The 12,245-nt window shown below is 48.7% G+C and overlaps 1 protein-coding gene across 3 annotated transcripts in view; it reads left to right on the top strand.

Annotated features, from left to right (window-relative positions):
- Positions 1 to 12,245, top strand: part of TBC1D22B (TBC1 domain family member 22B) — an 82,692-nt gene that overhangs the window by 55,346 nt on the left and 15,101 nt on the right. For 2 of the 3 annotated variants that reach the window (XM_059701821.1, XM_059701819.1), the window contains exons 9-12: positions 8,134 to 8,240; positions 8,640 to 8,715; positions 11,489 to 11,616; positions 11,888 to 11,983. In XM_059701821.1, the coding sequence (XP_059557804.1) occupies positions 8,134 to 8,240; positions 8,640 to 8,715; positions 11,489 to 11,616; positions 11,888 to 11,983 (407 nt within the window). Of the gene's footprint in view, positions 1 to 8,095; positions 8,241 to 8,639; positions 8,716 to 11,488; positions 11,617 to 11,887; positions 11,984 to 12,245 lie in introns of all 3 variants that reach the window. The other variant, XM_059701820.1, reaches the window with a different exon arrangement.

The raw sequence follows: 12,245 nt of genomic DNA, 5'->3' as shown, positions 1-12,245 counted from the left end.
ATTTTGTGGAAGAGCCACACTCACGGGGCCAAAGAGCTGCATGTGGCTCGCGAGCCGCGGTTTGCTGACCATGGTTAGGCTAATCCTTGTGCTCCTTTAAGACTCCCCTTCCTCCTGGAAGCCTGTCCTGAGACTTCCCGCCGGCCCCCACCCCCAGTGGCACTCTCCATAGTAACTCTGTACATTTCACTGTAGCGCTTCCCACAATGCAAGCTACTGTCTGTGTTTCCCTCCTGCCCTCTGCCACCAGACTGTATGATTCTTCGAGGCCAGAGACTGTTTGTAAACATCTCTATATTCCCAGTGTCTTCACTTTGTCTCCCAAATATGCATTCCACACATCTAGAGTAATGAGAGAATGAAAAGATTGTGAGAACTTTGCAAGATATCCAGGAATTGGTATGGCTTTGCTGGGCTTGGCCACTGGAGGGCAGTGAATCACATACAATGCTCCAGTACAGTGTTAGCCAGAAGTTCTCCCAGCTGAGGGATGGCGATGGAGAGCCATCACTCCTCAGCAAGTTTTGTTTTTTGTTTTTTTTAAATATACTTTATTGATTTTTTACAGAGAGGAAGGGAGAGGGATAGAGAGTTAGAAACATCGATGAGAGAGAAACATCGATCAGCTGCCTCCTGCACACTTCCCACTGGGGATGTGCCCGCAACCAAGGTACATGCCCTTGACTGGAATCAAACCTGGGACCCTTGAGTCCGCAGGCCGACGCTCTATCCACAGAGCCAAACCAGTTAGGGCTCCTCAGCAAGTTTTTATTGAGCACCTATCCTGGGCCAGGCACTGTCGGCACTGGGGGTGTGCCCATAAACAAAGTAGGGAAAAATCTGCCGTTTACTTCTAGTTATTTATTCAAGGAAAAGGAAAGCTTATCATCCTTAAAGGCTGTACAACAATATTCACAGCAACTTTATTCATATAGACAAAAATTGTAAACAACCTAAATATCTGTTAACAGGAAAACGGATAATCATACATTGGAAAAGTACTTGGCAATAAGAAAGACAAACTACTGATTAAAGGCAACAACATGGAAGAAACCACATCAAACCATTATGTTGAACAAAGAAAGTACACATTGTATGATTTCACTTAAATAGAGTTTAAAGGATCTGTGGCAACGGAAACCAGAACAGTGCTTGGCGGGTGGAGACTGCCTGGGAGAGGCCCGGGAAACCTGGGGGATGACGGCGTTCTCTCTTTGGATTGGGGCATGTTTGCACTGAAGCCTACATGTGTCAGAACAGAACTGTGCACTTATATGTGGTCAGCTGTGTGTAAATTACATGTGAAAAGAAATCCCTTTCCTACAGAAACACAACAAATAGAAAAATAGGTGTTAGTTGGATTGTGATGGTGCTACGGAGAAAATGAAGCAGGAAAGGACAGAGGTGTGCCATTGGCAAGAGTGGAACGGGAGCAGGTTTTAAACAGAGTGGTGAGCCAGGTCACATTGCGAAGAGGATGTTTGAGCAAAGCCCTAAAGGAGGCAAGGGGGCAAGCCAGTTAATTTTTGATAGTTACCTCCAAATTTCAGAGGAAATAAGTTAATATTAAATGCCCCACATACTGCCATGTCTTGCTCCTGGGCTGTGGATTATCCTGCAGCCCCAGCTCTCAGTCAGTGGGAGGCCTCATTCTCCACTCACATCCGACTCTGCATGTGGTACCCGCCCTGCCAGTCCTGTTCTTCCCTGCCTGATGGGGTGTGGATGCCAAAGATAAAACTGGAAAAACTAATGGTGGGGTTTCATTATTGTCTTACGAGGACATTCCCTTTTCCTTTTTTAAATGTGAACTTTAGCCTGGCCAGTGAGGCTCAGTTGCTTGGAGTGTCATCCTTTGCTCCTGGGGTCGTGGGTTTGATTCCTGCTGGGTGCGTACTCGGGTTGGGGGGGAGGGGACATCCGGTCAGTGTTTCTCTCTTGCATCGATGTTTCTCTCCCTCTTCCTCTCTCTTTGTCTCCTTCTCCCTTCCTCTGTCCCTAAAACCAATTTAAAAAGGCCTGTCCTGGGTTGAGGATTAAAAAAGTTTTTAAATGTAAACTTGACATTGAGATATAACATACATATTTTAAAGTACATGTATCATACATGCACAGCTTGATAAATTTCCAATAAATAACCAGCACCCGTATCAGGACATGGAACATTCCCAGCATGCAGAAGTCACCTTGGGTTCCCACCTAGCCCCCCACCCGCCCCCGCCACCTGCCTCAGCAAGGGTAACTTCCTTAGTCAGTTTTGCCTATCTCTAAATTTGATCAATTGAATCACACAGTGAGGATATGTCATTCTCTATTTTAAAGGTATTGGGGGGATGGAGCTGATGCTGAATTTTTTAGCGCTCACCCTATTTGGGACTCTAACCCTTTCCTCAAGATGCCTGCTGGCCCCGTCTTCACAGCTGAGGCAGCTTCCCATGTGACAGGCAGTTGAGGGCTGTTTGAGGCTCTTCCCAGCCGTGGACGTGTGTCTGGAGACAACCAGTCAGAGTGCGGCACGAGCTGCTTTCAGCTGGCCCTTGAGAGCAGTGGATGCCCAGTGCTGAATTTACTATCAGGGAGGCGGGAAGACTCCGAGGTCAGTTGTGGCTTGTCGTCTCTGGGCTGAGAACTCGCCTGCTCTCCCTGGCGCGTGGCACGAGGGACGTGTGCGTGCTTCCTCACTTGCGCGTTCACTCTCATCCACCCCCAAGAATAAGTGAAAAGCTGACAGAGGAGAAATTGAGGTAGCCAGCACATTCAAGATGGCGGAGCCTAATGACGAGCCTCTGAGCAGCTGACCTTGGCCTCGGGGACCACAGTGACACGCCGCCCATTGGGTGATCTTTGGGCAGGTCCTCGAAGGTTAGGTGTGTGCTGGACCTGCTCTCCTTGCCCCCATGATCTGAATACTCGCAGAGTTTGGGCTCATATAATTTCATATGGACAAAAATTGTAAACAACCTAAATATCTGTTGTAGGACTGGATCCTACAGTCAGCACCAAGAGGCCCAGTTAGCCAGCAGCCACTCACGTTTGCTAAATAAGAGTAAAAGTAATACAGAAATAGAGAAAATTTGGTGGTATTTTGTTTTTTTAATTAATTTCACTCAGGGTGTCATGACACTGGTAGTGTATACCCAGAGCCCGTATGTTAGTCTGAGTTCATGTCCAGCTTTTAGTCACTAACCTGCTTGACAGGCACAGAATCAGGAGGGGATCCAGGGTCAGCTGCTTCTCTGTGTCTTTACAATAGCACATCTCTCACACAGTTTGGCACATGATTTTCGTGAAACAGAGCCGCCTCCCTCTAGTCCAGTGATGGCGAACCTTTTGAGCTCGGCGTGTCAGCATTTTGAAAAACCCTAACTTAATTCTGGTGCCGTGTCACATATAGACATTTTTTGATATTTGCAACCATAGTAAAACAAAGATTTATATTTTTGATATTTATTTTATATATTTAAATGCCATTTAACAAAGAAAAATCGACCAAAAAAATGAGTTTGTGTGTCACCTCTGACACGCGTGTCATAGGTTCGCCACCACTGCTCTAGTCTCTGCTCTGTAGGAACCTCAGAAGTCTTTCCTCTGACCCCCTCCCTGGGAGAGACCAGCTCTGCTCACTCTCCTTCCTCTGCGGTGGCTTGACGTTCCCATCATTAGCTGAGGGCCTCGCCCTCTCCATACTGAGGCTAGTGATGGCACCTTGTCGTGGTCGCTGCCATCACACACCTGCCTGAAAGTACTGAACAGATAACGCCCAGCCCTGCATTGTTACGGCAGTTGAACCACTTCAAAATTATTGCGTACAGGCAACTGCATGAATTCCTTGACACTTTTCTTAACACTTTTTTGGATGAAAAATGTTTCTGTTTTATGAGATTCTTTAGATGGATGGCCAAAAAGATTTACATTTTCCTTTTCTCAATCAGTTTACTTTTGTGATCAGAAAAGATGTGAGATATTCTAATGAGTTTAGCTTAGAAAAAACAAAGACAGGACTCAGGTAGGCCAGAGGCTGGGGAAGAGACCCCGTCTGCAGTCGGCTGCTGGAACCCGGCCTGCGTCAGGCTGCATCTTCTGACCCGGCAGCCACAGTGTGGGCATGGGGGTTGCCCAGTCACCGATGGTTCCTGGGCAATGCCTAGAGCAGTGAGTGCAAAGGTTCCTCTTACCAGTTTAAGCAAAACCAGCTTTTCCCCCAAAGCTATTGAGGAGCTCTTGAGGCGTATGTGAGGCTAATTTTAGGCCAAGACTTGGAGTTCTCAGAAAAATAAACATTTGACAGGAGCCAGAACTCAAGTACACTTTATCAGCTAATAAATGGGCATGTTCTTCGCGAGCCCACAGTAGGCAATTTGATTTTTATAAGGAGCTTTCGGTTTCCTCTATTTGGATGCTTTGCCTCTTAAAATAGCCATAAAATATTCCTTAAAATCTCATTCCCACCAGTTTGAGCCCTGACTGCCGTGTGTCTCTAACAACCGAAGACACCGTCCTCATTCGAGACTGCGTTGCTGGCATGGTTTCCCATTCCAGCTCAATTAGATGCTGAATTTCCTCAAGTGGGACGCTTAATGATCCTTCTGAACAGACTGTTTATGCTGAATGAGGCCCTTCAGAGAGCTGGGCCTCCCTGCCTCTGCTGCTTTTTGCTGGTGCGCTCAGCTCACAGTTTTTGACTGAATGTGTGAATTTTATCCTCCCAGCAGGCAGCACACTAGAACGAAACTCTTCCTGCTCTCGGAAGTGCTGGTGAACTGTCCCACTGCCTGCGAAAGCAAAGGGCTAAAGGGAAGGCCTGCCACAAGGGCGGAACATGGGGAAACAGCAGCCCCGAATCGACACCCCCTAAGAAGGCTCAGCGTCTGTCTGTTGGTCCCTTTGCTCCCTGGACAGACAGCTAAACGTTTGGAATTGGCACAGTTACCAAGTGTGGCATCTTGCCAACGTAAGACCCCATGTTGTTAGAACTTCTCCTTAAGACCAAATGGTGGAAATGGAAACTTTGAAAATTGACTTATTTTTAAGGTACATTTTGGAATTAGGTTAAGTTTGGATGTGACCAACAGGAATCCAAAATAACTGAGGCTCTGAAAGCAACAAATGAATAAACAAAAACTCATAGACACAGACAGCAGTATGGTGGCTACCAGAAGGAAGGGGACGGGGCCAGGGAAGAGGGTTAAATATATGGTGATGGAAGATTTGACTTCAGGCGGTGGACACACTGAGTAATATACAGATAATGTATCAGAATTATACACTTGAAACCTATATAATTTTATTAGCCAGTATCACCCCAATAAATTTAATTTAAAAAAACTGAGGCTGAAACCAGATAGGAATTTATTTATTCCTCATTTAATAACAATAATACAAGCTGACATTAACATAATGCTTATTTATGCTAGGCACTGTTAGCATTTTTATATATTAACTTACTTAATCCTGATAATATCCTATGACACTGGTAGGAAAGACCACCTTAACAGATGAGGAGCTAAGGCTCAGCAGGTAAAGTCGTTTGCCCAGAGCCACATAGACAGTGAGTGCGGGAGTCGGGCTTTGAGCCGCACAGTCTGGCCCCAGAGTCCCTGCTCTTAATCAACGTGCTAGTCTGTCTGACAAAAAGCCACAGGTCGCCGGGGCTGATATGGTGTTAGGTCCCCATCGTTCTCAGGGCCCAGGCCTTTCTACCTGGTCACTGCTACGTGTGACATTTCCGGCTCAGCGCTCTGCAAGTGTAGAAGGCCCGCGGCAGGAAAGACCTTCACATGCCCAGGCAGCACCAATCTTCCTGTGGGCACAGGTGTGAGCAGTGGCAGGGTTTTGCCCTGAGCCCTCCTTGTGGCTTTCACTTTGTCTGACAACGCTCTCATACAGAGGGAGGTCTGGGATGGTTAGCGTGGGCACTGCGCCCGCTAAAAAGAAAGTGGTGCTCTCTTCTGCGCTGCTGTGAGCCTGGTCCTGGACAGAGGTCTGGCAGATCTCATCTGGTGGCAGGGAACAGTTTCCCGGGGCGTGTTTGTGGGAGTGGGAGTTGGAGGCACCTGGATACCTGTCCCTGGGGAACGGACACGTAAAGTGGGGAGGCACACGTGGGACAGTGAAGTAGACTGCCTGCAGCCACACGCCAGGCCTTAGGGATGAAACACAGAGCAGAGGGCAGGAGATTCTGAGCTGGGTCTCAGAGCCCAGGACCATTTAACTAAATTAATAGTGTATAGATGGCTACCCCCAAAAGTATAGTAAGGCTTAAGTTAGGGGAAAAGAAAGATGATCTTTCTTGGAAGGGTTTTTTTTCTCAATGTGATTTCTCAAATGGACCTTTATGTATCATCTGAAGTCTTCTGCAAGCTTTATGTTGTTTTAGAAAACTATCTTTATTCCTTATTTTTTTATGATAAAAGGTAGGTGTAGTCAATTGTTAGGTATTTTTTTCTAAAATAGTATGTATATATATATTTTCTTTCCTGACTATAAAAATTATGCTTATTATAGAAATTTTGAAAAGTCTAATACAACTAAATGAAACTAAAAATCTTTTATCCTTCCCACCTGGGGAATATATCCTGTAAACCTTGTGATGTATTTTGCATTTCCACTGTGCTGTGTCAGCACATGCAAATATTGTATGTACAGTAAGTAGTTGAGAGTATTCCATACATAGTTCTGTACCTTACTTTTTTTCCCCAACACAGTGACATGCTTTCCCAAGTTATTACAAATTCCTATTAAGCTACATCTAAAACTATATCATGCCTACTGTGTGCCACGCCCTGTTGTTAGCATTTTGTATGCATTAACATATAGTTACATGTGTCTGCACTTCAAGTTGGACTTCTATGTTGTTTCCAGGGTCATAGCTTTTCTGATAAAACACTTCCCCTCCCCAAAGGGTTTCTATAGTCTTTAATGTCCATTTAAAAATGCTGTGTATAGCCCAACTGGTGTGGCTCCGTGGTTGAGAGTTGACCCATGGACCAGGAGGTCACAGTTCTATTCCCTGTCAGAGCACATGCCTGGGTTGCAGGCTCCATCCCCAGTAAGAGGCATGCAGGAGGCAGCTGAACGATGATTCTCTCTCATCATTGATGTTTCTATCTCGCTCTCCCTCTCCCTTTCTCTCTGAAATCAATGAAAGCATATGTATTTTTTAAATGCTGTTTACACAGGAGCAGAATCTGAGAGCTGTTACGTGTTGTCTCCAGGAGGTTCAGTTGTAGGTCTGGTAGTAATTCTCATAGGTGGAAGGGCTGGATCCCGATACATTCTGTCAGATGTCTGTGTCTCTGCAGTGCCAGGGCTGCAGTGAACGTCCTACTTCCAGACAGGGCTTGTGGGTCTGAAGAGGGCAGCCATCTTTGGCGGAGATCTCAAGGGCCTCTTTCCCTTCCTTTCTCTCTAAAAATCAATGAAAAGATATTTAAAAACAAACAACCAAACAAAACCAAAAACTAAAGCCCAGCCAGCATGGCTCAGTGATTGAGCATCAACCTATGAACCAGGAGGTCATGGTTTGATTCCCGGTCAGGGCACATGCCCAGGTTGTGGGATCCATCCCCAGTGGAGGTATGCAGGAGGCAGCCAATCAATGATTATCCCTCATCATTGATGTTTCTATGTCTCTTTCTCTCCCCCTTTCTCTCGGAAATCAATAAAAATATATATTTTTAAAATTTATTTTATAAAAAAACTAAAAATAAAAATGAACTATGGGGCTGTCTGATCCCAGCTGCTCTCACTACATATGAGTGAACCAGACAGCTCACCAATTTCTGAAATCAAGTAATTTTTCTAGATCATGTCCAGGGGCTGGGTCCATAGCTCATTGAACATGAGGCCTGAAGTATCTTTTTCTAAAACTGAATGAACAAGTGCAGGGGAAGAGAAAGATACTTGGACCCAGTGGACTTGGTGTGAGAAGTCCTGTTGAGGGCTGTAATGAGGTCCTCGGGAACTCTCCGGGGCCTCGCCCACCCGACCGGGGAGGAGGGCAGGCCCGTCCCTTGGCATCAGGTTCTCCTGGCTCGCCCTGGCCCCAGGTCCTGTTGCAGATACTAGACTCTATCTTTCTCTCTCCATTTTTCAGAGAAGACCTCTGGACTCTCTCCACCTTTTGTTTTACAGAAGAGGATGTGGAGAACTTCGACGTGACCAATCTGTCTCAGGACGTGCTGCGCAGCATTGAAGCCGACAGCTTCTGGTGCATGAGCAAGCTGCTGGACGGCATCCAGGTGGGGGGTCCGGCGGGCCTGTGGGTTCCTTACTGCTCTTCCGCATCAGCCCCCCACTCAGCACGGCGCCTCCTCTTTTTGGTCCACCCATCTCTGCCTCTTTCATTAGCTTTACAGCGTTCAAAAGGCAGTCATCTGGTGTCCCCTGGAGTCTCAGGAAGTCTCTCTGTTGCCCTGGCTTTGTCGTCAGAGCCCGCTCCTGCCTCCTGGGCCATGGTTCGCCTCCACAGAGCAGGGCTCTGTTAGGCTCCCCAGACTGCTGCTCTGTAGACCCCTCTGTCCTCCCAAACACCACACCGGCTTTGGAAACACTGCTTGTGCCTTTACGTGTGTGTCTGTGAACTCAAGGTGGTAGCACAGCTGTGAGTCCTGCTTATCCGGGCTCTGTGTCATTGGCAGGATAACTACACCTTCGCACAACCAGGGATCCAGAAGAAGGTCAAGGCGCTGGAAGAGCTGGTCAGCCGGATTGATGGTAGGTCCAGAGGAGCCCTCTCCAACAGCACAGCCCGCGGCTGACACAGCGCATTATGCGCGAGTTCCCTCCTCAGCCCCTTCCCAAAGTAAACCTTTCCCGTGCGCTCTGTGCTGCTGGCGCCCAGCATCCTCCCGCCTCTCAGCAGCTAGGCGGGGTGGGAACTGCAGTTTCCTCAGATTCTTTTTCTCCTTCGTTCTCTGTCACCAAGTTCTCTCAGTTCTCCCTCCGCATCTCTCCTCAAGTCACCCTTTCTTCTCCATTGTCCTAGCTCTGGGCCAGCCATGCCCCCTCCAAACCTCTCCTCTTACACACCTTCTGTCACACAGCTGCATCTTCGTAAGCGTCTGGTCGCCTCCCTCCTCTGCTCTGGAACCACCGGGCTCTCCCTCGCTTTCAGCAGCAGCTCTGTCGGCTGACCTGCCCTCCACGTGGTGATGGGCCCTCAGGCCTGGCTGCCCCCCAGCAGGCCCTCCCACAGCCCGTGACCTGTTTGGGTGGCTCTTCCTGAAGCAGAATGTCCTTGACTCTGGCTGGGAGTCATGGAATGTGAGGGCTAAAAGGCAATTCGGGGAGCCCTGCTCTGACTGATGAAGAAACTGCGGCCGGGGAGAGGTCAGAGTTAGGGTTCAGAAGCACCTAGAGCCTCACAGAGGCGGCACCAGTCAAGGTGCAGAGCTCTTTAGGGCGCCACCAGTTAGTTACACACCAGCTAATAGAGCGCGCTTCCTGGTTTTCCCAGCGGTGGTTTGCTGCTTCAGCTAAGCATTGCCCTTCCCCCCACATAATAAACAAATAAAATCCCCGGGCGTCCAAGGGCAGAAAGAAACTGTATCTTTCGCTCTTCTTCCCAGGTTCCCGATTTGTTCCACTCCACCTTCTTTTTTTTTTTTTTTTTTTAATAAATGTTATTGATTTTTTATTTATTTGTTTATTATTTTTTTATATATCTTTATTGATCTCAGAGAGGAAGGGAGAGGGAGAGAGAGAGAAACATCAATGATGAGAGAGAATCACTGATCAGCTGCCTCCTGCATATTCCCTACTGGGGATTGAGCCCACAACCTGGGCATGTGCCCTTGACCAGAATCGAACCTGGGACCCTTTAGTCCACAGGTCGATGCTCTATCCACTGAGCCAAACTGGCTAGGGCTATTTTTATTTTTATTTTTTTTAAGAGCGAGTGGAAGAGAGAGGGAGAGAGAGAAAAATCTTCGATTGGCTGCCTCCTGCACTCCCCCTACTGGGGATCAAGCCTGAAACCTGGGCATGTGCCCTGACCAGGAATTCAACCAGTGAGCTCTTGGTGCATGGGTTGATGCTCAACCACTGAGCCACACTAGCCAGGCCTCAGCTTCTTTGTATGACAGCATTCCTATCTTCCCCACTCACATGCTTGTTTACAGTAGTTTCCTCTACGTCATGTGTGGATGCTTTTCCTCTTAGTGCCCAGACCCAGCTGTTAGCCCCATGGTGGGGCCCGCATGAGGGTCTCTTGCATCCCTCACCTGGATTCTGGTGCAGGGCGCGTGTCGCAAGGGTAGGGCACTGAGCCGGCTGACAGAGGACGTGGTTTCTGCCACTGTCTGCCCTGGCCTGTTTTTTTTCTCCTCACACATACATGATAAATAAAAGCATAGTATATTGGGATAGTGGGTGTTTAAGTGCATATATCTTTATTCTTTCAATTATAGAAGTAATATTACAAAAATTTAAATAATTCAGGAAAACACAAAATGAAAAGTAAAAACCTTCCCCCTTCCTTAAATTCTACCCACCAGAAGTAACCATTGTTAATAGTTATTCCTTCAGAAGTTGTATTAAGTATCACATGCCAGGTGCTACTGTAATCACTTTTATTTTCTCATTTTTTTATATATATATATTTTATTGATTTTTTTACAGAGAGGAAGGGAGAGGGATAGAGAGTTAGAAACATCGATGAGAGAGAAACATCGATCAGCCACCTCCTGCACACTCCCCACTGGGGATGTGCTCGCAACCAAGGTACATGCCCTTGACCGGAATCGAACCTGGGACCCTTGAGTCCGCAGGCCGACGCTCTATCCACTGAGCCAAACCGTCCAGGGCTATTTTCTCATTTTATCTTAGAAAGTTTCCCAAACTTTCTGAGGTGTGGGTGAGCATCCCCATTTTATAGGTTAGGAAACTGAGGAGGATAGTGATATAACAAAATTCGATTAAGTACTATTTGAAGGGCTGTCGTGGAAAACAGGGATCAGGATTGTTGTGGGGTTGTTCCAGAACACCACACAGATGCCAAGGGGCGGGAGGGGGGCGCTGGCTTCTGTGCAGTGTGCCGAAGCACTTCCTGGTGAATCACTTAACTCCAGGGGAGTCAGCGGGCCTCTCTCACTGGCAGGGCCAAGTCCCTGCTGCTGCCATCTGTCAGGGAGGCTGAGGAGGAAATCCTCGCTGGCGGGAGGGGCCAAGGTGACCCCGCTCCTTTCCATTCTGCCTCCTCTGCTGAGTGATAAGGTCAAGCAGCCAAGTGAGCCGTGTGTCTCCTGTGGCTCAAGCAGCCGTGGGAGGGAAGAAGGCGCCTGGACTATCACTGTGGGCTGTGCCAGTGGTGCTGTGCGTGAGACGGTGGAACCAAACACAAAGCACAGTCGGACGCCAGCGTGGCCCCTCTGCCTGGCTTCCCGGGGGAGGGATGGAAAGAAATGGAAATTGCCTTCTAGGCTCCTGGACTTTTCCAGGATCTGACCCCCCAGGCTGTGCCCCGGGGCGATGACACTTCCTGTTTCAGAGCAGGTACATAATCACTTCAGGCGGTACGAGGTGGAATACCTACAGTTTGCCTTTCGTTGGATGAACAACCTGCTTATGCGGGAGCTTCCCCTTCGCTGCACCATCCGCCTGTGGGACACGTACCAGGTATGAAGCGATGCCCTCCCTCCACGCCAGACTGTCCCGGGGCGCCCTCTCCGGCCTGGGGTGCAGTGTAGCTGCGCAGGAGTCCCTACTCCTTTCCGCTTCGTGTCTGCCTGAGCCCCACAGGCAGGCCCTCTGCTCAGTCTCTTCAGGCCCGTTTGCCCAGCCACGAGAGGGGTGCTGCGCCGCATTCCCACCTGGCAGGCTGGGCCCGAGAGGATTAGCCGCTCCTGCTCAGGGCTTGGCGACCTAACTCTGTTCTCTGCCTCCCCAGTCTGAGCCAGAGGGGTTCTCCCACTTCCACCTGTACGTGTGTGCAGCTTTCTTGATCAAGTGGAGGAAAGAGATCTTGGATGAGGAGGACTTCCAGGTGAGTGGCCAGGCGCTCGGCCTGGGCTGGGGCTGGGCCGTCAGTGGGGCTGGACAAGCAGAAGGTGCCCCAGCAGGTGCCTGGCTGGGAAGAGGATGCCTCTCCCAGTTGGCAGCAGTCACAGGGGCCCAGCGCCCTTCAGTATGAAAGGGTCTTAGTGCCAGAAAGGCAGCTGCAGACCTGCTGGGCAGGCCTAGGAGACGTCATTCAGGCCCCGTCAGGCATTTGTTCACGGCCTGCCATGTGCTAGGCACTGCTGAAG

The sequence above is a fragment of the Myotis daubentonii genome, chromosome 6 (assembly GCF_963259705.1).
Source record: "Myotis daubentonii chromosome 6, mMyoDau2.1, whole genome shotgun sequence".
In the NCBI taxonomy this organism is placed as follows: domain Eukaryota; kingdom Metazoa; phylum Chordata; class Mammalia; order Chiroptera; family Vespertilionidae; genus Myotis; species Myotis daubentonii.
The sequence above is the reverse complement of the archived record's forward strand: the minus strand, read 5'-3'. Positions and strand labels throughout refer to the sequence as shown.